We start from the raw sequence: 25,087 nt of genomic DNA, 5'->3' as shown, positions 1-25,087 counted from the left end.
TTCTTGTGATCACTTATGATTTGTTGTCCCCATTTGGTATTGGTGTAAAACGGGATCAGATCAGATCGGTGGGGCCCAGGTCTCATTTACACAAAGGCCCCGTCTCGATGCTCTGGCAGATTAAAGGGGCCGTAGAGCAGGTGTATTCACTTTAAAGCCACTTCAAGGCTAGCAGTGTAAACGGTCTAGGGGCTTGTCTGCGCCATTGACCGGAGTAGCTATTGCAGGGTAAATTATTCCACACTAGCGACGCTGGCATAGCTCCTGGAGTGGGTGCTCTGCTCTCTCTTTGGACTAGCGAGCCGTTTACATTCACTCCCCTGCCTTCCGCTGGAATAGCTTCCCCCTGCAGACGAGGCCTTAGTGAAAAACAGAATCTCTCCCACAGTATTTGGTGCCCCCTTTGCACCTTGAGATCACAAGGTTCAGGGCTCCTTTAGACCCTCATCATTCCTGCAAGTTGCTGGTGAAACAGCCCTGTCGTGTCACAGCAGCTGAGTCCCTGCATTGATATAATTGCTCCAGGTTGCATGCACCACTGCAGCTGCTGGTTCACAGGAAGAGGGAAGGTTTCGGTTCCCCATGTGGCTGAGGAATGGAATACGCCCAGCCTCCTGGGCAGATGGGGAAGGAGACCAGTCGACTCACATCAGAGGCAACAGGCAGCACCAGCGTGGCGACACAGCTCAGTCAGCTCGGATCAGAATGGATTGTGCTGACGACAGCATTAGCCAACTGCCAGGTAAGGGCCCCCCGCCTCTGAGTGCATGTGAGAACATGAGCTGCGAACCACTGAGCAGGTTCTTAGAAAAGGATCAGAGTATTTGTTAATGAGAATACACATGTGCAGTTGCACTTGCAAGTTACAAGGGTGATCCCATGCTCTGCGGCATCAGCTGATCATCAGCTGAGTCAAGGAGAAAGGTCTCCGCTGTGTGCCGCACAATGAGCCGTCTACTGGAAATGGCTCTCTTCCTACGAGACATCTGGCATTGGCCCCTGGCAGATTGGGCTGGCTAGTGGTCTGGTCCAGTGTGGGAGCTGCTGGTTGTATGGGGATCTTAACCCCACTGCAGTCTCATTGATGTCAGGGGAAGGGGTGAGGCTGGAGGAGTCTGACCAATCCATCTAGGTCTATCTGCATTGCTAAAGTAACCACACCTGTAGAATCCAGATAATAAGGACAAATGCAAAGTCCTCCACTTCGGAAGGAACAATCAGTTGCACACATACAAACTGGGCAATGACTGCCTAGGAAGGAGTCCTGCAGAGAGGGATCTGGGGGTCATAGTGAATCACAAGCTAAATATGAGTCAACAGTGTAACACGGTTGCAAAAAAAGCAAACATCATTCTGGGCTGTGTTAGCAGGAGTGTTGTAAGCAAGGCATGAGAAGTAATTCTTCCGCTCTGCTCTGCCGTGCATAAGTCTCAACCGGAGTGTTGTGTCTAGTTCTGGGCGCCACATCTCTGGACTTTCTCCACATCTTTCCTGAAAAGAGCAACAAAAATGATGAAAGGTCTAGAAAACAGGACCTAGGAGGGAAGATTGACAAAACTGGGTTTGTTTAGTCTGGAGAAGAGAAGACTGAGAGGGGACATGATAACAGTTTTCAAGTACATAAAAGGTTGTTACAAGGAGGAGGGTGATAAATTGTTCTTCTTAACCTCTGAGGACAGGGCAAGAAGCAATGGGCTTAAATTGCAGCAAGGGAGGTTTAGGTTGGACATCAGGAAAAACTTCCTAACTGTCAGGGTGGTTAAGCACTGGAATAAATTGCCTAGGGAGGTTGTGGAATCTCCATCACTAGAGATGTTTAAGAGCGGGTTGGATGAACATCTGTCAGGGATGGTCTAGATCAGTGGTCCCCAACCTTTTTGGCTGGCGGGCGCCAGCCGAAGGACCACTGCGGCGGTGGAGCACCCGCCGAAATGCTGCCGAATTTCGGCGGCATTTCAGCGGCATTTCGGCGGCGACGCCTCTCGATGACGTCGCTTGCCATCGACAAGTGACGTCATTGAGAGGCGTCCCCGCCGAAATTCAGGAGCGACGCCTCTCGATGACATCACTTGTCAGCGACAAGCGTTGTCATCTTTTGGAAAATCCCTTAAACATGTTGAAAGGAATACATGAAAACACACTTTATGTTAAAGGGCCTTGCTATACTGATGTTTCACAGTTAATGCCTGTAAACAGCGTTGCAACTTTTCACAGGGAAAAATACATTCCAGACCTGATGTGCTGTATGAAAGGGGAAACTGAGGCACACTACCATATTGCTTTCATGGCTAAATGCCAAGATTCCTGTACTATGAACAACCTCAATATCTACATTGGTTTAATGTTATTTGGGTTCAAAACATTGGCCAGAACTGGTATGGATAAAGTAGCTATTTTCTTTAGCTCTTGGCAAGATCACATGAAACATACAGGAACCATGCTGCAAAAGCTAACCAAGTTATACCTTGAGTTTGTAAAGAGATCCATTCATGTTATTGAACATGACTTTGATAAACCATTTCGGTTATACACTGGTACGGCCTCTAGCCCAACACTAGCTGTAGTGAGACAGACCCAAGGAAAGGGGGCTCTTGGGATGCAGTCAGCGATGTTTTGTCATCCCTTCCTGCATCAATTTTGCGTTGGGGGTGTGACGTTATTGATATAAATGGGGACCATATAGAACATGGGTTGCAACCAAGGTCCTGTAGTGGCTCCAAATCCTAAGTAAAGGGGGTCATATAAGGTGTCTAAGACCAGGTTCTGGGTTGCTGATTATAATTATGCTGTCTATATGTCTGTATCATTTTTAGTTGAAGTTATGAATGTTGGCTCTATGCTGTCTGTATTTCAAGTTTGTGCTGTGCTTCTGGGGGAAGCCTCCCAGACAAGCTGGTGTTAGCTCTGCCTAGCCTGTTTGATGGCCCATTAAGGACCATTAAGGACACAATGGACCCATGGAGAGAAGGCAGACACGCCTTGTGACTCAGCAAAGTATGCAGGGACTGGCCCATGTGACTCCAGGCTCCATCTTGCTGTAAATTTCCACAGTGAAGACAAAGAGATTCTTACACCTGGAAAAGTCTATATAAGGCTGATGCATCATCTCCATCTTGTCTTCAATCCTGCTTCTGACCTCTGGAAGGACTTTGCTACAAACTGAAGCTTTACAGAAGGGACTGAATGACCCATCCCAGCGGGGGATGTTCCAGAGACTCAATTTGAACCTGCAGTTTACTCCATCTCTGCTGCAAGCCTAAACTAAGAACTTTGCCATTACTGTATGTAATTGATTCCATTTAACCAATTCTACCTCTCATCTCTACCTTTTTCCCTTTGTAAATAAACCTTTAGATTTTAGATTCTAAAGGATTGGCAACAGCGTGATTTGTGGGTAAGATCTGATGTGTATATTGACCTGGGTCTGGGGCTTGGTCCTTTGGGATCGAGGGAACCTTTTTCTTTTATTGGGGTGTTGGTTTTCATAACCATTCATCCCCAGGACGAGTGCACTGGTGGTGATGCTGGGAGACTGGAGTGTCTAAGGAAATTGCTTGTGTGACTTGTGGTTAGCCAGTGGGGTGAGACCAAAGTCCTTTTTGTCTGGCTGGTTTGGTTGGCCTTAGAGGTGGAAAAACCCCAGCCTAGGGCTGTGACTGCCCTATTTGAGCAATTGGTCCTGATTTGGCACTCTCAGTTGGGTCCCGCCAGAATCGCTCCGTCACAGAGGCGTCCCCGCCGAAATTCAGGAGCGACGCCTCTCGATGACATCACTTGTCAGCGACAAGCGTTGTCATCAAGAGGCGTCCCCGCCAAAATGCCGCTGCAGCATTTCGGCGGGTGCTGTCCCGGGGGCCAGGATGCGGGTGCATTAAAATGCCCCCACGGGCGCCATGGCGCCCGCGGGCACTGCGTTGGGGACCCCTGGTCTTGATAATACTTAGTCCTGCTATGAGTGTAGGGGACTGGACTAGACGACCTCTCAAGGTCCCTTCCAGTCCTATGATTTTATGATTCTATAATTAATACTTTGCGGGGCTCCAGTATGCAGGGTTTTGGTGATGTGTGGGGGTCGTGGAGGGTGTTAGCCCAAGGTAGGCGAAAACCCTGCAATGCCAATGCAAAGTACAGGGGTGACCACATGAAATATACCAGTCGTGAGAACCACTATGCATAATAATGGGAGCCACTTAAATTAACCACTAGCTACTTCCTTATGTGACTAGATGGTGTGGGGCTTAACCCAAATCGCAGCCAAGCAGTGAGGCACAGCAGGGTAAGCATGAGGTATTAGCCGGAATCACTGTCAGGACTCAACCTGTAGGCTCCAGCAAGAATGATACTAATTGAGTCTCATTAACACGAAGGAATGGAGTACCTTTAAACACACCTCCATGCCCATGCAACCTAGATGGAGCTACTATAAGGTGGATGCAAAACTGGTTGGAAAAACCATTCCCACAGAATAGTTATCCATGGTTCACAGTCATGCTGGAAGGGCATAATGAGTGGGGTCCCACAGGGATCGGTTCTGGGTCCGGTTCTGTTCAATATGTTCATCAATGATTTTGATAATGGCATAGAGAGGACACTTATAAAGTTTGCAGACAATACCAAGCTGGGAGGGTTTGCAAGTGCTTTGGAGGATTAAATTCAAAATGATCTGGACAAACTGGAGAAATGGTCTGAAGTAAATAGGATGAAATTCAATAAGGACAAATGCAAAGTCCTCCACTTAGGAAGGAACAGTCAGTTGCACACATACAAACTGGGCAATGACTGTCTAGGAAGGAGCACTGAGGAAAGGGATCTGGGGGTCATAGTGGATCACAAGCTAAATATGAGTCAACAGGGTATCGCTGTTGCAAAAAAAGCAAACATCATTCCGGGATGTATTAGCAGGAGTGTTATAAGTAAGACACGAGAAGTAATTCTTCCACTCTACTCTGCGCTGATATGGCCTCAACTGGAGTATTGTGTCCAGTTCTGGGTGCCACATTTCAGGAAATATGTGGACAAACTGGAGAAAGTCCAGAGAAGAGCCACAAAAATGATGAAAGGTCTAGAAAACACGACCTATGAGGGAAGATTTTAAAAATTGGGTTTGTTTATTCTGGAAAAAAAGACTGAGAGGGGACATGATAACAGTTTTTGAGTACATAAAAGGTTGTTACAAGGAGGAGGGAGAAATTTTTTTTTTCTTAACCTCTTAGGCTAGGACAAGAAGCAATGGGCTTAAATTGCAGCAAGGGAGGTTTAGGTTGGACATTAGGAAAAACTTCCTAACTGTCAGGGTATTCAAGCACTGGAATAAATTGCCTAGGGAGGTTGTAGAATCTCCATCAGTGGAGATTTTTAAGAGCAGGTTAGACAAACACCAGTTAGGAATGGTCTAGATCAGTGGTTCCCAAACTTGTTTACCTGCCGCGTCCGCAGGTTCGGCCGATCGCAGCTCCCAGTGGCCACGGTTTGCTGCTCCAGGCCAATGGGAGCTGCTGGAAGCTGCGTGGGCCAAGGGACATACTGGCCGCCACTTCCAGCAGCTCCCATTGGCCTGGAGCAGCAAACCGCAGCCACTGGGAATCGCGATTGGCCGAACCTACAGACGCGGAAGGTAACCAAACCGGCCCGGCACGCCAAGGGCTTTCCCTGCACAAGCGGCGGAACAAGTTTGGGACCCACTGCTCTAGATAATACTTAGTTCTGCCATCAGTGGAGGGGACTGGACTAGATGACCTCTCAAGGGCCCTTCCAGTTCTATGATTCTATGTTATACAACTGTAATGACCTTGCTGGTGTTTGCATACCACTGCCCTCTGCAGGATGGAAGCTGAACTGCTTCACTGTGTGTCATGGGCCCTATACTGCTAGCAACTAATGGAGATTACCATTTTGCCCAGGTAGTGGGGGGCTTGGCGGATCAGAGCTCTGTCTCTGCTCTTGCTCTGAAGTTTGGCCTGGCTGTGGTATGGAGCCACATGGCAGCCCTGAACGGCCCCGGGTTTGTTACCCTATAGTCTGAACAGGAGGGCACTGGGAATCCAGCATATCCGGGCTGCCCAGTAATGTTCTGAAAGCTGCTTTCCAATTTTTCAGTAACCTTTTTGAAGTGTAGATAACCAGAATGGGACACAGTGTCCCAGTAACAGTCCCACTAATGCCATATACCAAGGCAATGCCACCTCCCTACTCCTACTTGATATTCCTCTGCTTATGCATCCAATGGTCATGTCCTCCCTCTTAGCTACTGCATGGCACGGGGAGTCCATGTTCCACTGGTCATCTGCCGCGGCCCCTAAGTCCTTTTCAGAATCACTGCAGTCCAGGATACAGTCCCCTGTCCTGTAAATGGGACCCACATTCTTTGCTCCTTCACATATGGCCTGGGTAGGCAGTAGCGGCCTATGAATTGCAGCACTTTTCACCTACGCCAGGATGGGTCAGAGTCACTGGGTCTGCTCTTTCTCATAGAGTGGGGGAGAGTGTTTCTTTGATGGGGAGTTCACCCCAGAATTCTATCCCTGGGGGCCCCAGCTACTGCGGTCCCCATTCCAAACCCCACCACCGGTGCCCCCAGCTTCCTGCATCGCATCAATCAGAGACGTTAAGAGATGGACAAGTCACGCGTGGTCTGTCTCCCCCGGATACTCCTCCAGCCCATGTCGGAGAGATAGCTCAGTGGTTTGAGCATTGGCCTGCTAAACCCAGGGTTGTGAGTTCAATCCTTGAGGGGGCCATTTAGGGAACTGGGGTAAAAATCTGTCTGGGGATTGGTCCTGCTCTGAGCAGGGGGTTGGACTAGATGACCTTCTTAGGTCCCTTCCAACCCTAATCTTCTGTGATTCTATGGATTGTTCCCTGCTAAACCCAGATAACACCGTACATGGAGCCTTCTTTCCTGGGCTCCCAGCTGCTTCCATTGGCCAGCGTGGCTCCCAGGGCTTCACTTCCTTGCACGCTTCTTTAAGCACTGCGGTCAAATCCTCGCAATGAGGAAAGGTGGTGTAGGGAGCTAGGGTGGCTTCCCTCTGGACCTGAGGGTAAAGAGCCGCTCTCTCAGCCTGAGGGGTGGGGCCAGACCAAGCTTACTCCACCCCCCGGAAGGGGAGGGGTGGAACAGGAAGTATAAAGGGCGGGGCTCTTAGCCCAGTCAGACCAGCACCAGGGAGGGAGGCAGATGCAGGTGCTGGCTGCTCCCTTCAGACCCTGCTGCTGAGCCAGGGGAGGCCCTGGACCAGGAGAAACCTGACCTGGAGGAAGGACTGGGGCTACCAGGGCTGCCCGCCACTGAGTACCTGGAGGAGCCTGAGGCGGAGCTGCCTGCCACCGAGTGTCGGGAGGCACTGGAGGAGCCTTAGGTGGAGGCAGAGCTGGAGCTGCCAGCAGCCGAGTAACCGGAGGAGCTGGAGGAGCCTGAGGTGGATGGGGAGCTGGAGCTGCCAGCAGCAGAGTACCCAGAGGAGCTGGAGGAGCCTGAGGCGGAGATGGGAGCTGGAGCTGCCAGCAGCCAAGTACCCGGAGGAGCTGGAGGAGCCTGAGGCACAGGGGGAACTGGAGCTGCCAGCAGCCGAATACCTGAAGGAGGTGGAGCTGGAGCTGCCAGCAGCCAAATACCCAGAGGAGCTGGAGGAGCCTGAGGCACAGGGGGAACTGGAGCTGCCAGCAGCCGAGTACCCGGAGGAACTGGAAGGACTGGAGAGACTCGGTCAAGGGGCTGGGTAGGAAGGGGCCCAGGGATAGAACTGCCCAGTGCAATGAGTCTGTTTGGTCAGCCTGTTGCAGAGGGACCCCCCTGACCCGGTGGCGGGACCCTCGCCCCGCCACTGTCCGGGCCCGGGGCTGGAATGCAGTGGAGTTGGGTGGGCCTGCGTTCCCCTACCCCGGCCAACCCACCTCGGGTAGCAAAATCCCGGTAGCGCTATAGACTCTTGCCAGCACTCCCCTGCCTAAGGGCCGCATAGACCTTTGCCGGCGTCCCTCCCTCCGCTAATTCCCTAGTGACAGACGGCCTGACACAGGCCGGCGAGCAGGACAGTAGCTACCCACCGCCCCCTAGGGCTCGTGGGGCCCACTGACACGGGTCACAGGTGGGTAAAGTGATGCAAAGCGCTCAGCACCGCCAGCCCCAACCACGCCACAGTCCTGAGTCAGGCCCCTAAAAACTCATGAGATTGGCTTGGCAAGCTGTCGTGCGTGGGCTCAGGGGGCGTGAGGACCAGCCTCAGGGCAGGCTGCTAAGAAGCAGGGAACAAACCCCAAACTGGCTGTGAGTTTTATACTTAGATTTCACTAACCAATTATCAAGTGTAAACTTCTCAGATGCTATAACAGCCTGAATATGGAGTCACAGACAGTCCCTTTGGGTGCTCTGATCTCTCTTGCCACCCAGGTGAGCTGCCTTTGTGACAGATAGTCCCTTACACCAAAGATCACAACAATATCCAGGTTACTCCCACTCCCAAAGGAACAGTCACTTACTCCAGATCAGTTGCACCTTAGATCTGACAACGTTTGTAGCCAATCCTACAATAAACTGTCTAAAGATTAAGTATCAGAGGGGTAGTCGTGTTAGTCTGGATCTGTAAAAGCAGCAAAGAGTCCTGTGGCACCTTATGGACTAACAGACGTATTGGAGCATGAGCTTTCATGTACCCAGAAGCCTCCTACTGCAAGACAAGCAAGAAAGAAACCAACAGAACTCCAGTGGCCATCACATACAGTCCCCAGCTAAAACCCCTCCAACGCATCATCAGGGATCTACAACCCGTCCTGGACAATGATCCCACACTTTCACAGGCCTTGGGTGGCAGGCCAGTCCTCGCCCACAGACAGCCTGCAGCATATTCTCACCAGTAACTACACACCGCACCATAGTAACTCTAACTCAGGAACCAATCCATGCAACAAACCTTGATGCCAACTCTGCCCACATATCTACACCAGCGACACCATCACAGGACATAACCAGATCAGCCACACCATCCCTGGCTCATTCACCTGCACATCTACCAATGTAATATACGCCATCATATGCCAGCAATGCCCCTCTGCTATGTACATCGGCCAAACTGGACAGTCCCTACGGAAAAGGATAAATGGACACAAATCAGATATCAGGAATGGCAATATACAAAAACCTGTAGGAGACACTTCAACCTCCCTGGCCACACAATATCAGATTTAAAGGTGGCCATCCTGCAGCAAAAAAACTTCAGGACCAGACTTCAAAGAGAAACTGTGAGCTTCAATTCATCTGCAAATTTGACAACATCAGCTCAGGATTAAACAAAGACTGAATGGCTAGCCAACTACAAAAGCAGTTTCTCCTCCCTTGGTGTTCACACCTCAACTACTAGAAGAGGGCCTCATCCTCCCTGACTGAACTAACAACCTCGTTATCTCCAGACTGATTCTTGCCTGCATATTTATACCTGCATCTGGAAATTTCCACTACATTCATCCGACGAAGTGGGTATTCGCCAATGAAAGCTTGTGCTCCAATACGTCTGTTAGTCTATAAGGTGCCACAGGACTCTTTGCTGCTGTCTAAAGATTAGTTAAGTAGGAAAAGGAAATTAGAGTTATTTACAAGGTTAAAGCAGGTAAATACAGATACACACATGAGTTCCGATCTTAAGTTTCAAAAAGTCATAGAAGTTTCTATAATAAGCAAGCTCTGTGTGTCTTTTAGGGCTAAACCAGGCCAAGAACTGGGGATCTTTTGCTTATGCTTAGTAATCCTTGCCCCTCAGAGTCCAAGCAGCATGAAAGCTAAGTTCCTCCTTGTCAGGGCTTTTTATTCCTTCCCCACATCTGCTTACAGCTGCAAATTCAGCTGTTGGGAGGAATTCACTCGCATGTCTCCTCTCCGTGGGGTGGAGAGCAAACAACAAAGTCTTTTATCCCCTGATGTTCCACAATAGCTCATCTGGTGTTGATGGGCCTCCTTTGAGGGACAGGAGACACCTCCTCCTGTTGGCCCCTAGTATTTCATGCTCGTTAATGCTCCTCTCCCATCTGGTGATTCGCAGTTACAGAGCAAACACTTAAATGTCACCTTATCACATGGGATACGGGTATTGTAAATGAGATTAATGCAGGCAGCAATTTACAAGCAGTCCATAAAGTCTGTATACCAAACACATTCTTATCATTCCAATCCCTATCTGAACAACACTAACACACAGCTGAGCCAGATTGGTTTCCAGCTACGTCAGTGTTCAGGTGAGACCTAGGGATCTTGGCATGACATGGCTTAAAAATCAAGAGACGTTTTTAAAAAACAATGAACGGTGGATTCTCACATGACTCCAGGAGCTGGGGCTTTAAGGAGAATACTAAGACTTGTGGTACAATCGCAGGAGTTGGCAATACTGTGGTATAAATGCATAAAGCTACCAGTGGTGGCTGCTTTTCTGGAGCAGATGACTTAGTCCCAGGAAATGGCCCTAAAAGGCACAAGGCACTCTCGACTCCCATAGATGTTGGGGTATTTGAGGGTGCTGGGTCCCTCCCGGGGGGTTGGAACACACATGGGGACCCTTCAGCTGAAGGCACTGCAGGCATGTAAGTGTGATGACCCACAGCTTGAATGCTGAGCGCTCCTGCAAAGGTTTCATGCTTCTTGCTGACTGTGGTAACTTCCTGCTCTGCTTTCTGTTCCCTGCAGCCATCCCGGAGTCTGACAGCGAGTCCTCTGAGGATGAAGAAGTGGCTACGGTACAGAGTTGTTTTCTGTTTTGTTTTTATTCCTCAAGCAGGGATTTTCCTACACCCCCCCTGAATTTCCCCAACCCCCCCCCCCCCAGTTTTGTGAACTAGTTACATGCAGTGTTGCCAATTTAGTGATTGTTTGGACATTTGAATTATAATTGAAACATTAATACACACTTTAAAAGCATATAAAGTGTATGATAAAATACGTGTATCTAAAAAAGTATAATAGATTTGAAAAGTATGAACATAGACTAGCTTCCGTATACAGCTGTTGTTTTTTATGACAATGTCAGTGGATTCATTCAGTCTAACTGAGCTCTCCCTGACAGCTAGTGATGAGCTGGGGGGAAAGGCTTCAGGACCAGATTGTATTTACATTCACACCTAATCTACCCAGGTATCCAGCACATAGAGCTGTGTTGCCCAAGTGATAGATTTTGGCTGGGGCTGGGTTACAAATCACTTGAATGCGGGGGGTAATGAAATGTCGTTGTTCTTATTGTATGAGTAAAGGGCAGTAGAGCTGTACTTAGCCTGTGCTGATTGAGGGCATCCAGAGAGAGGGTGGGGACAGGTGTTTCGCTTGATGGTCTGCCTGAGTCACAAGTACTATCTGACCTGCCCCTCTCCACTGTTTAAGCACAGAGCTGATTAGGCTCCATAGAGAGTCTTTTCTTCTGTTAAGTGACCACTGCACTGAAATCACTGATAATCAGGTCTAAGTGCTTAGACCTGCTGTGGGACAGTGTTCCTGTGGAAGAGACGGCCCAGTCTGCATCAGCAGCGAGGTTCCTCCACTGAGAGCTCAGCTGACATCAGTGAGAGCTAGTTGGAACCTCAAGAGACCGACTAGCAAAGGTCACAGTGGCAGGTGGCAGCAGAAGGTGACGGCGCAGGGCCATTGGCAACAGAGCGATGGAGTGAACGGTGGCACAATGAACAACAGTGGCCAGAGCAACAGTGAGCAGCTGGAGGAACGAGCAAGGTGCCTTCTTGTCCCCCACCTGGGAGATGAACTCATGTGAAAGCACCTCTGAACTCTGAGTCTCCACTGACCCAGGACAGCACCGGTGAGTATTAATAGGCTGTTAAGAATGCTGGAGACACAACACAGTTCATGCAAACAAACATGGCTGTGGCATCATACTTTCTATTTATGCAAGAGATACCACACACTACAAACTGAAGGCCAATGTTAAGTGCATTGTCACTTGTTCATCCTGAAGTTGAACACTGGTTCTGAACAAGACCAGCAAATGCTCACTATCTTTCTGCAAGAAACTCAACTGACTTGCTAGAAGCATGTGGTGCAACAGTGAAAGACACAACAGTTGAAAAAGTGAAGAACTCTTTCACCACATTAAAAAAAATTGCATATATGGCTGATGAATGCACTGATACAAATGGGCATCAAGTGTTAAGTCATTGTGTATGTTATCTTGATGTCAGTGGTAGGCCAGTAGATGCATTTCTAGATGTTCAAGTTATAGAAGACACATCGGCTGCATCTGTGAAAACACACATCTTAGAGTTAAATGCTTGTCACCTGGACCCCAAACAGATGGCTGCTTGTGCATTTGATGGAGCTGTAAACTTCTCTGGAAGACATGGTGGAGTACAAGCTTTGCTCGGAGAAAAGTGTAAGTCTAATCTCTCCTATACACACTACAGAGGCCATCTACTCTAACTAGCACTAGTACGAGCTGCAGAATCTTCAAAAGATATTTAAAAAGCTATAAAATTAATGTCTTCATTATGTTCTTTTTTCAGCAAGAGTCCAAAAAGACTGAATATCTTGGAAAATATAGAAGATACACTGGGACTGAAGTTCAAATTAGTCCAACCTGGGAAAACCCTCTGGCTTTCTCATGAGCAATCCCTGGTTGTTGTCTTAAAATTACTCCAGCTGTTATTACTGGCTTTGGAAAGCATCTACCAAGATGGGATGGATCTAAGTAGTGAGGCTGGTGGATTACTTTTGCTACTACATTCAGAGAAGACTATTGCCATTCTCTCTCTCGTAAGTCAACTGTTGAAACCACTTGGGTCATTAAACAATGTCATCCAGGCATCTGCTTCAACAGTAGAAGAGTCTTTGTCCAGCAATAGACGCTACATTTGGATCAATCAGAGAGCTATCCATTGAAAAAGTACTGGAAGAAGCAAAGACTTCAGGCCAGAAGTTGACTAATGAAGGCATTTATATTGAATCCTTAAGTGAAGAGGACCAGAAGTGTGTGTTAAGACAATTGAAAAAGTACACAGACTTGATTCTTAAAAATCTACAAGAGCGACTTCTAGATTCTACTCAACCTCTACGTAGCTTTTACAGATGCCTGTCCTATAAAACACCAACAGTTGAGTGGAGTGAGGCACTACCAGCAATGGGGCTGCCATGTGTTCAGGACAGAATAAAGAATTTGAACACAGAGTGGACTATCATACAATGAATGAATGAAGATTTGACTTCAACTTCTTTTTTATCAACACTAGTGTCTCGATGCGACCTTTATGCTATGTTTCCTGGGATGAAAGAAGTAGGAATTCATCTCTTGCTACTCCCAGTCACAACAGCTACAGTTGAGCGTTCTTTTACCTCATTGAATAGAATTTTGTGTTCTGAAAGAAGTCGTCTTCTGCTTGAGCATAACAATTGAAGGAATGGAAGTACTGGACACACGAGAAGCCACCAAAGATGAACGCATTGCATTCAAGGAGTTCATTAACAGAGTTGTGCAAAATTATGAGAAGAAACCAAGAAGGATGTAGATGTCGTGCTTCATAGAAGGCTTGAGTAGCCACCTTTTATTTGTGTGATAATTTTAAAACATGAGTTAAATCTAATAAAATGGTCATGAAACATTTTTCAGTTTTTACTATGGTGCCATACATCCCACCTTCACCCTCACGGTCTCATCCCTCATCGGCCCTGACCCCCTCCTGTAAATTCAAACACACACACACCCTAATTTCAGTTCCTGGGGAAAGCACTGTCCCCAAATCCACACGTTGGGCAGAGTTCACAAAGTGCTGGGCAGAGTGTCATCAGCCCCTGCCTTTGCGTTGCATGGCGGAATACAGGGGCCGTCTCTTGCTGGGTGTTCGTACGGAGCCTGGCACGAAGGGCATAATCTCTCTGGGCATAATCATTCTTAAATGGAGAGACTTATTATTTCAGCAGAGTCTCCATCTTCCCCAGAGGCCCCCCTTTCCACTCAAAGCCCTCCACCGGTGCAAATGGATCAGGACCAAAATAACTAACCCAGCCTGGCCCAGAGACGGTAGAGCCCAGGGGACCGATTATGGGCCAATAGTCCCTCTCTCATGGCCCTGTGCCATGGGGGGCATTGGACGAAACACAAAACCAACGTCCTGATCAGTCATGGTCAGTGAAAATGACTTAACTCCAGAGCAGCAGGTAGCCCACTAGTCTTGACCAAATCCTAACTCGGGTGACTAAGTTTCCTTCCTCAAAACCCCTGCAGTTTGAATACAGGATCCTTTGCTTCCTGTCCCAAACTGTAGCCTGGTGTTAAACAAAGGTGCCATACACCACCCCAGAGGTGGCTGCTTCTGAGTGGTGGGTGAAGTGCTTTGGAATCCTTTGGGACAAAAGGTGCTGTGTAAATGAAGTGTTGTCTCCTTGCTTCTGCCTGCAGCATGAGGCCCTCCTCCAGGAGAGGGATGAAGCTAAAGAGAAGCTGTCTGAGTTTGAGCAAGGTGAGTCCTGTTCCTTGGCCTCCCTCTTCTTCCTCTCCTTTCCCCCCAAAATTCCCAGGAGAGAGACACGGACATTTAGGAGGTGTGTAGTCTCCAGGGTCATTAAAGATCGCGGGATATGGAGGCTGGGAAGTAGATAGCGGGCCTGGTCTCCCAAAGCCAACCTCCCGCCTGTGCAGGCAATAGGGCAGCATGCTGTGAGCCAGGAGACGTGGGTTCTCTCCCTAGCTCTGCCACCAACCAGCTGGGTGCCTTTAGACAAGTCACATCCCCTGCCTGTACTGCACCCAGCACAACAGGGCTCTGAACTCAGTCAGGGCCTCTGGTGCTACTGTACCATGGTCAGAGTACTGGTTAAGCCAGGGCATGGGAGATTCTAACCCCCATGTTGTCCAGACCTGTTCCTCTCATCCGGCAGCCTGGGATGAGCAAAATCCTGGTTTGGTGAATCCATTTTTTCTGCCTACCAGACAAGCTGTGGATTAAAGCCATGGGGTGCACTTACTGCCCAGTGCATCCGACTTGAGGATGACGATGAAATCTGGCCTCCTGCCTGCAGTTCCTTGTGACCACCGGGGGACACCTGGGAAAACAGGCTGTTTGCCTGGCTGGCTGAGCCGTTCCACTCCTCCTGCAGCTCAATATCATGACTCATGTTTATTATAGCAGTGCCACCGGGCCAACCATGAGGAAGGCCCTTTGTGCCAGGCGCTGCACAAACACCCTGATGTGAAGGGCCCTGCCCCATAGAGCTGGCAGTCCCAGGGTATGTCTACACCAGTGCTGGAGCTGTAATTTCCAACTCAGGCAGACATATGGGCACCAGCTTTGTTCAAGCTCGTATGCTAAAAATAGCAGCCGAACGAGCAGAGGGACACACGAGCCCAGGGCCGGCTCCAGACACCAGCCGAGCCAGAGCCCTGCATGAGCCGCCTAAGTACAGATCTAGGGTTTCAGATGGGATCATATTTGGATGGCTAACCCGTCCCACCACTCACGCCACCCCATCTATACGGCTATTTTTAGCACTCTGACTCAATCAGAGCTAGCCTGGGTATGTCTGCTCAAGCTGAAGAGGACACCCCTGGCTTCAGTGTGTAGCCATATGTTAATAGACCAGACAGATAGCTTCCTCCCACCCTGCCCTTTGGGAGCAATGCACGGCCCACTCTGTGCACTGTGCGGCTACAGAATCGGGGCCCCTCCTGCATCACAGGGAGGGGAGGGGCCCAACAGCTGAGCTGCAAACACGTGCCCTGTGGTTGCACAGACAAGCGACCCTGTGGTGCTAGGAGCAGGAGTGCGTTCTAGTCAGGTTCCCTGCCCAGATACGTGGGACCTGTGCTGCTCCATCACCCCCCTTCGCTACCCTGGGATGGTGCGTTGCACAATACTGAGTGTCCCCAGTGGCTTTCCAACCTTGCCCACCTTTGCTCTGATCTCCCGCACCCTCTTCTTGAATAACCACGAGCTGCAGACGGGTCCTCGCCTGGGTAGCTGGGGGAGAGCTCAGCCCAGCCCCCAGCCCCTCTTCGCAGGAGCGTATTAGGGTGACCAGACGTCCCAATAAAATCGAGATCATCCCGATATTTAGGTGTTTTTCACATGACGCACAGTCAGCCTGTGGAACTCTTTGCCAGAGGATGTTGTGAAGGACAAAACTATAACAGGGTTCAAAAACAAACTAGATAAATTCATGGAGGACAGGTCCATCAATGGCTATTAGCCAGGATGGGCAGGGATGGTGTCCCTAGCCTCTGTTTGCCAGAAGCTGGGGATGGGCAACAGGGGATGGATCACTCGATGATTCCCTGCTCTGTTCATTCCCTCTGGGGCACCTGGCATTGGCCACTGTTGGCAGACAGGAGACTGGGCTAGATGGACCTTTGATTTGACCTACTCTGGCCATTCTTATGAGTTTATCTGGAGGTCAGCAGACCCCTTAGCCCAGCTTTTTCAATGTGAACAATCCAGTTTGACCCAGGCTCTGGGTCTCCAACTTTTGCTGACTTACATAAAATTGTTTATGAGGCAGAGCGGGGCTTGTGCACTGGGCCCTGGCACTGGCCACCGTCGGAAGACAGGATCCTGGGCTAGATGGACCTTTGGTCTGACCCAGTCTGGCCAGTTCTTATGTTTTTAGTACTGGGAAAATTCCATGAATGAGTGTGGGGCTGTAGTGATGAGGGCTAGAGCCAGACCCCCGGAGGCAGGCTGTGTGGAGGGAGCGCTCTGTTAAGAGCCCTGTGTTGAAGGTGGAGCGTGGTGCTTGAATCCTGCCTCTGCCAGCTTCCCCTTCTCATTCGCAGCTTCGCAGAGGCTGCTGGCGGAGCTCTCGGCGCTGGAGGTGGAGTATGAAATTGAAATATCGTGTCGCAAACAAGCCGAAGTCTACGCAGCCCAGGTAAGGCCCAGGGAGCTGCGAGGGCAGCGTTAGCCAGCTGCCAGTCTTTGCTCCCCAGCACGGGGCCAAAGCAGGCAGGGGAGGGGAAGCACCACTCAGCAGCAGTCACACCGCTCCTCAAAGTGACCCCTGCCTGCTTCCCGGGGCTGTCAGACCCAGTGCTAGGGCTGCTTGAAAACTGTCCAGCTAAACTGGGCTTTCCACAAGATGAAATGGTTTGAAAAGAGTGGGAAACAGAATCTTTTCGCTGAAAAACCAAGCACCCCCAACATTTATTTGGAAATGTTGCCATGGCACCTCATGGGAGCTGTAGCTCGGGTGCCTCATGTGCTCATTCTTGTCTATAGGCTGGGCTCCTCAGCTGGACTACATCTCCCATGATGCACCATGTCCCAGGACTCCCTGAGAGGGGAGATTATGTTGCATTGGGAGATGTAGTCTAACCAGGGAGCCTGGCCTATAGAGGCAAATGTGAACATGAGGCGACTGAACTACAGCTCCCATGAGGCACTGTGGCAGATTGCCAAATCTACATATTTTGGTTTGGCTGAGATCTTTCTGGAATTCAAATTTCTGCTGAATAGTTACAATTTTCCAAATTAAAATCCTCACCAAGAAAATGAAATTTTCTTAATTTTCATCAGTTTTCCTTGGGGAAATTTTACAACTAGCTGTATTTTATGATGCAATTATTATCACTGTCTGCAGTGTAAGCAGCATGGGACACCTGGTGAGGGGATAAAGGGAAACAGATGAGAGAAAAATTGTTGGTATTAAAATGCAGCCAGTTCAAAAGTGAGAGGGGGAAATATGTGTCACGAAATGCACAGTTGGCCTGTGGAACTCATTGCCACAAGAAATTATTGAGGCCAAGAGCTTAGCGGGATTCAGAAAGGGACTGGTCAGCTATGTGGATAAAGAGAACATCCAGAGTTGTCGTCATAATAAACACTAAAAATGTAACCATGGGTTTCAGAACAGGGTTGCATGGTATGAGGAGACAATAACTATAACATGCTAAAAAGAAACTTTCCTTTCCTGTGAAGCAGCTGGCGCTGACCACTGTCAGAGACAGTTTCCTGGGTTAGATGGTCCTTGTTCTGATCCAGTCTGGCCTATGCTCCCATTTCCTCTGGGTGTAAGAGCCGCTCCGGGTTCTATGTCCAGCAGCCTCCCTGCACTCTGCCTCAGTTCAAAGGGCTCTTGTCTGTTCTTCTTGTACCCCGGTGGGTAGGTGAACAGGGAGAACAAAAAGCTGAAGCGGATCAGCGTGGCACTGCTGCCCATGTTGAACCAGCTTCCCGAGGATGTGTTGAGTCTGGCCACTGAGGAAGACTCCCCCTCCGACCCAAGCCGAGATCCAGCGTATCCGTACCTGCAGCAGATCAAAGGTGAGTCACGTGCGTCTGCCCCAGGGTCCCGGACCGAGGCTTGGAAACAACCAGAGAAGAGGCTCTCCCCTAGGAATCCATTCCAGGTGCTTACACTGAGCCGGTGCTGGGATGGGGTTTGGGCATTTAGCTAGAGCTGTGGAGCAGAGCGGAAACCTCATGCTTTACCTGACTTTAGACGTAACAGTGCAGACACCTGGAGATCCATGCCTAGGGAGTGGTGTGAGGGGTATTCCAGGACTTAATTAATCTGAATCCAGTTTTTAAACTTGGACGCTAATATAAGGTCTTTCACTTTGCCGTTGAGACACCCAGATGCCAATTCGGAGCCTGTTATTGTTATAATTTATTGCTTGTATTACTGTAGTGCCTAAGACTGTAGCTCTCAACCTTTCCAGACGACTGTCCCCCTTTCAGGAGCCTGATTTGTCTTGTGTACCCCCAAGTTTCACCTCACTTTAAAACGACTTGCTCACAAAATCAGACATAAAAATACCGAAGTGTCCCAGCCACACTAGTACTGAACAATTGCTGGCTTTCTCATTTTTACCATCTAGTTATAAAATAAATCAATTGGAATATAAATCTTGTACTTACACGTCAGTGTAACGTATAGAGAGCAGTATAGACAAGTCATTGTCTGTCTGAAATCTTAGTTTGTACTGACTTCGCTGGTGCTTTTGATGTAGCCTGTTGTACAACTAGGCATATCTCTAGATGAGTTGATGTCCCCACTGGGAGAGCTCTGCCTGCCCCCGGGATAGGCACACCCTGGTTGAAAACCACTGGCCGACCTCGGCATGGGCCAGGACCCAGGTGCTGTTGTGTTAGGGTGGGGGGGGGTCTCAGGCCCGACACAGGATAAGTTAAGGACACCCATGTTCACTCTTACAACAATCAACCCTTCAGTGAGGTCTGGATTCCAGTGTCACGTTATGGCTGGCGACTCCGCCATTCAAATCTTTTTACCCTTTTACTAAAGACACAGAAAGAGAGAGGACAACAGTTAAAGCCCTTGAAACGTAAGACTTTGATTGTAACAATTTCCCTTATTCTCCGTCTAGAGAGGTTGTCATAGGAGGAACATCCGGTTTGACAGGCTTTTCTATGGCACAGACGGGCTGGCCCCATGAAGAGGGAGCAGACCCAGTCCACCTGTGCCTGGTTAACTGCTTTCTAAGGGGACTGGAGATATAAAGGGTCAGGCGGCAGCTGGGAAAGGAGACAGGAAGGAGCAGATGGAACTGGCAGAAAGGCCACAGAGCAGACGAGCTAGGTGCCTGGCTAGCTGCCAGCGTTCCCCCGGGGAGGAGTTATGGGGAGCAGCCGGGTGGAGAGCTGGGAAAGCTTAGGGCCAAGCGGTCAGCGGAGGGAGATCTGCCTGCTGATGTCCTTGAACCCAGGGCAATGGAAGGTCCAATAAGGGAATAATCCTGTGGTTGGGGAGAACCCAGGCGGGGCTAAGAACATAACCCAGCATGGGCAGAGCTTGGTTACTTCACATTTCTGTTAAGTCCTGGGTGGGTGGATGCTGCTTACTTTGTGCGTTTCATTTGGGCTTTGGGTTTGGGTAGGGGCCATCTGAGAACCCGCTACTCCAACTGAAGAGGGAGGCGGAAGAAGAGCCCGGCTTTGTATGATGGTGATGGTCTCTAGACTTTGACTTTGGAGGGGTTAGTTGGAAGCATTTGTGTTAATCAACTGGCCTGTAGCAAGGACATGATTGAACTAAAGAGCGAATATGGACTTTGAGGAACTTTATGATGGAGAAACTGAGGAAAGAGAAGGCATAAGAGATGACACATGAAGGATGGAGTGAGAGCAGGAACCTCGTCTACCATCCCACGAGCTGTTGAGGATTTAGCCAAAGCCGGTGGAGGAGGCGATCTCATCTGATTCGCTCTCTCTAGCCTGATCTCGTCAGGAGGCCTTGCAGGACCAGGACAATGAAAGCCCAGTGGTGTCGTGGTGCATCCTGGGAGATGGTGACAGTGGAAGCACTGATGATGAACAGCTGAAACACGTCAGATTTCAGCTAGTCACATGTTTCCCCAGCTCAGGGATTGTTCAGCTTGTTGCCATGCCAACCTGTGAGTTTGTCATGCACTGCACAGTCAACCTGTGGAACTTCTTGCCAGAGGATGTTGTGAAGTCCTGTGGGGGAGGGATAGCTCAGTGGTTTGAGCATTGGCCTGCTAAACCCAGGGTTGTGAGTTTAGTCTTTGAGGGGGCCACTTAGGGATCTGGGGCAAAAATCAGTACTTGGGCCTGCTAGTGAAGGCAGGGGGCTGGACTCAATGACCTTTCAGGGTCCCTTCCAGCTCTATGAGATAGGTATAGCTCCATATATTATAACAGGGTTCAAAAAAAGAACTAGATAAGTTCATGGAGAACAGGTCCCTCAATGGCTAGTGGCAGGGATGGTGTCCCCGGCCTCTGTTTGCCAGAAGCTGGGAATGGGCAACAGGGGCTGGATCACTTGATGATTCCCTGTTCTGTTCATTCCCTCTGGGGCACCTGGCACTGGCCACTGTTGGAAGACAGGATATTGGGCTAGATGGGCCTTTGGTTTGACCCACTCTGGCCATTCTTATGAGTTTACCTGGAGCTCAGCAGACCCCTTAGCCCAGCTTTTTCAATGTGAACAATCCAGTTTGACCCAGGTTCTGGGTCTCCAGCTTTTGCTGACTTACATACAATTGTTTACGAGGCGGAGCAGGACTTGTGTGCTGGGCCCTGACTCCGGTGGCCCAGTTGCTAAATCAGACTCCATTGGTGCACTTCAAGTAACCAAAGGGTTGAAATTCCAAGGGTAGAGGTGACCGAAAACCACAGCTGGGGATGCGTTTGGGCTAAGGGCATCTGTGCCTGTCTGACCCCAGGTAGGGGGCACTGAATGTGCCAGCCACACAGAGAATGGAGTACAAGGTACCTCGAGAGGCCAGGCTGAAATCCAACCACAGGCCGGTAGGAGCTGTATGCAGCTGCTGGCTGTTGGTCGCTTATGTGCAATGAGTTGGTGGGTCTCATTCCAGTTCCTGGCAGGCAGTCGGACACATCCCAAAACCCACCCTGGTGCTGGGGCACTGCTTAGAGAGGCTGAGGACAGCCTGGGCCATGGACACTGACTTCCCTTCCTGTCCGAGGGGGGTTTTCTCCAGGTCACCAATGGGTGTGCGTCCATTACCTTTCATTACCCACTGGGCATGGCCTGCAGTCGCCAGAGCTGCCAGGATGGCACCTTTCCCCTGGAACATGGAAATGCTTGGAGGAACCTAAGGCCTATCTCCCTACCGGGCACCGTTCATATGCCCCTCTCTCCCCCTGCCAGCCCTGCCCCCTTAAGCCCTGTGTGGCCCCACACGTCCTCTCCCTTCACAAAGTTCAGAGATGACTAGGATGACTTTGCTTTGGAGGCAGCATGCTCTAGTGGATAAAGCAATGACTTGGGTGCTTAGTGAGCTCGGGCAAGTCACCTCCCTGCTCTGTGCCTCAGTTTCCCACCTGTCAAACGGGGAGGGTGCTAGTGACCCAGCTTCCTGAGAGCGGGGGATGAAAAGCACACTAGGAGAGCTATGGTCTGAAGCACACGCCCTGCCCTAGACAGAGAGCAAGGGCCTGTAGACACAGAGCGGCTCTGGCCCTCCACTCAGGCCTGGCTGCCTTAGGCCCAGCGTCTGTTGCACGAAGCAAGGAGGGAGAAGCCGCCTCGTTTTATTTCCCTTCCTCTGGCTCCAGATTTGCAGGAAAAGGTTTCCAGGCTGCTGGGGGAGAAGAAGGAGCTCACCATCCAAGTGCAGGAGCTGCAGAGCCAGATCAGAGAGCTCGGGGACCAGGTACGGTGCCGACGCCGGACCCTCCTTGGCGCTCTGCTCTGCCGCGGTGCTCGCTGAGCTCGGCCACTGCTGCGCTCAGACCACCGCTCCCCTCGCTGGCGCCTCTCGTTACCTCGTGCTCCCCTGTCTGTCGCCGCCTGTTGTCTGTAGCCTGACGTGCTGATTGTAAGTTTGCGGGGCAGGGGCTGTCTCTTTGCACTGTGTCTGCACGGTGAGGTGCTCAGTGGTACCGTAATCCAAATCAATAATCAGTGCACAGGTGGTGGGCTGAGCTGCTGGCCCCCTCGCTATCTGGGGAATGCCCAGGCCTGGCTCCCCTTTCACTCACCCTGGGGTCAGTCCGGAATAGCTCCCCTGAGCTCAACGGGTTTGCACTGGTGTATGTCAGAAAATAAAGGCTGAATTCCTCCCTGGCCTTGGCTCAGAGCCCCAGGGGGCTGGGAGATTCCTCCTTTGTGTGTCCCCGATGCTGGGGCTGCCCAGGGCAACTCCCCTTCACCACAGTATAGAGCAGCCTGAGGGCTGCCCTGAATTGCACTCAGCTGCCCATGGCCTGTACGGGCCGCTGCTGCATTTGGGAATAGCCAGACTGCAGCAGAGCCCCGGCTCGCCCCTGGGGGTGACGCAGAGTCACCTACGCTGGCTCCATACCTGCTGGGGATCCCCCTCCACCAGGGCTAGTCCCCAGGGGCCAGGTCGAGCTGGCTGAAGGCCCCTTGATGCTGGCAGTTGCTCAGTCTAAGCCACTGGCTTTGGCCAGCACAAGCCAGCAGCAGACGCCTTTCACAGCGAGAACTTTTCTCCTCGGGGCGGAGTGATGGCTTCAGTATCACCGCTAACGGCAGAGGGTTTGACACAGACCCTCCCTGAGCCCCAGCCCCATAGAGCCCAGTACAGAGCTCACTCCATGCCACCCTCAGCCGAGTCAGCCTTCAGCCTGCCTTAGGAAGCTGGTGCAGTTACAGGCCTTCCCGGTGCCTGACTGTCCTCACAGCTCTTTGGCTGCAGATTCCCTGGATGTCTGAGCCAGGGAGGGAGGGGGGAGCCTGCCAGATCCAAAGGCCTCTCTGTGCACAGCCACCTGCCCTCCCTGGGGTGAACGCTGCCCTCCCATAGGTGCCGGGGTTGGATCAAGCCCGGGATCTGCTCAAGCCCACGGGCCACTGAGGTCAATGGGGCTGAGTTTGGTGCAAATAAAGAACCGGCTGCAAACACCGGGTGTCCCACGCAGGTGGAAGAGGAGCGAGCGGAGAGGCGGTCCCTGCAGGCCGCGATGGACCGGAGTCACAAGGCCCTGAAGCAGTACAAGCGAGGTGAGTCCGCTGCACAGTCGTGGACAGAACTGCTCCAGACTTCTCCGGGGCCGTGTTTTCAGTGAAACACTGGCCTTCCTGCCACACTCCCAAGTTTCCCAAACCGTTGTTTTTTTAATTTCCCTTTTGTTGTCCAGTGAAACTAACGATTGAAAACTTTAGCCATTTTCGTTTGTTTTTTTCCTTTGTTTTTCAGTTTAGCATTTTTCCTTTTTTCCTCCCCCTTTTCCATGGCGGGGGGGGGGGGGGGGGCGGGGGCCGGAAAACCAGAGAAACATGAAAAAACATAATCTCTCCCCCCCGCCCCAAAGGTGAATCAGAGCATTTTCAAAAATGAATATTTTCAGTGCGAGGTTTTCTCAAAGAAAAAAACCCACCTGGGAAGTGGGAGCTGGGCCTTTTGGAAACCGGTGGAATGAAAATCCAGTTCTGAATTTTCGACATGTTTCACGAACATTTGCCCCCATTTTCCAAGCCCAGGGCACCGAGCACGACTTGGGCCAGGTCCATCCCGGCTGATGAAGTTTCCTGTGGCCCTGCTCCCATGTGGGTTTTTTCCTTTCTGCATCCTGTCCCCTCTGCTTGCTCCTCGCGTCCCATTCGCCGGCTGGCTCATTCCCAGAGCTCGGCTGGAACTTGGGGGGCGGAGGGGTGGGATCAGTGGGTTTATTTTGATGAGTACCTAGACGTTTAGCTGTTGTGCTCCAAATACCTTCTCCAAAGCACCAGTGTGACTGATCCACACGTCCCATTGAGCACCTGATGAAAATCCATTGCTAGAACTCCTGTCTGAGCCCATCAAAGAACCTACCTATAGGACTTATCTTCTTCCCAAATTCAACCCGGCAAGGCCGATTTCAGTGCTAATCCCCTCATCGGATTAAAGAGCCTGTTAAAAAAAAAGGGTTTCGTTGTGTGGCCGGGTCCAGGGTTAAATCGAGGTAACCCTGCTAAATTCGACCTAAACTCATAGTGTAGACCAGGCCTTGGAGCAGGTCACTGTCAATCCAGTGAGGGCCGGGCAGCTGGACCAGGTCTGAGAGCTGCTGGTGTATTACTGATCCTGCAGTTCTTACTCAGGCAAAGCTCCCAATGACGGCGGTGGAATTTGTGCCGAGGGAGGAGGGCAGGATCAGACCCTCCTCACTGCCCCAGCCCATGCGGGTGCTGTGGCTCTAGAAGCCAAGGGTTGAATGTGCCCCCGGTGTCTCACGGAGCCGGCGATTGGTTGGTCGGTGCCGTGGCTGGTGCCCCGGAGACGCACGTGGGGAGAGGCTGAGCCACGGCTCCTCTCCCCCCGGGCAGTGTCCCAGATGGTCGCTCAGGAGTACAACGAGGCCGTGCAGCAGCTGGAGGTGGAGCAGGACCTGAGGCAGCATGCGGAGACCTTTGCCCACAAGGTACAGGATGGCACGGGGGCAGCGATCTCCTGTGCAGGGGCTGCTGCGAGGACCGAAGAGGGAGAGGAGGGAGGTGTGGGGGGTAGGAGGAAAGGATAACACCCCTTGGGTCCTACACCCAGCTCTGCTGATGCCCCTCAGTCCTGTCCTGCAGCCCCCCTGCTACCTCGGTCCTGGGCTCTCCTCCTCCACCCCCATCCCCACCGGGGCTCATGCCCCTCCGTCCTGTCCTGCAGCCCCCCTGCTCTCCCAGCCCTGGGCTCTCCTCCTCCACCCCCATCCCCACCGGGGCTCATGCCCCTCAGTC

At 50.9% G+C, this 25,087-nt stretch overlaps 1 protein-coding gene across 2 annotated transcripts in view; it reads left to right on the top strand.

The window, feature by feature from the left end:
- The first annotated feature begins 639 nt into the window (after positions 1–639).
- LOC123370734 (shootin-1-like) overlaps positions 640–25,087 on the top strand; it is a 38,916-nt gene continuing 14,468 nt past the window's right edge. For both annotated transcript variants that reach the window (XM_045017492.1, XR_006579521.1), the window contains exons 1-8: positions 640–742; positions 10,670–10,719; positions 14,376–14,436; positions 16,746–16,840; positions 18,075–18,231; positions 21,970–22,067; positions 23,299–23,380; positions 24,686–24,780. In XM_045017492.1, the coding sequence (XP_044873427.1) occupies positions 706–742; positions 10,670–10,719; positions 14,376–14,436; positions 16,746–16,840; positions 18,075–18,231; positions 21,970–22,067; positions 23,299–23,380; positions 24,686–24,780 (675 nt within the window). In that variant the 5' untranslated portion in view covers positions 640–705. The remainder of the gene's footprint in view (positions 743–10,669; positions 10,720–14,375; positions 14,437–16,745; positions 16,841–18,074; positions 18,232–21,969; positions 22,068–23,298; positions 23,381–24,685; positions 24,781–25,087) is intronic.

Source organism: Mauremys mutica, chromosome 5 (genome assembly GCF_020497125.1).
Source record: "Mauremys mutica isolate MM-2020 ecotype Southern chromosome 5, ASM2049712v1, whole genome shotgun sequence".
Lineage (NCBI taxonomy): Eukaryota > Metazoa > Chordata > Testudines > Geoemydidae > Mauremys > Mauremys mutica.
Note: the sequence above shows the minus strand (reverse complement) of the source record. Positions and strands in the feature narration are given on the sequence as shown.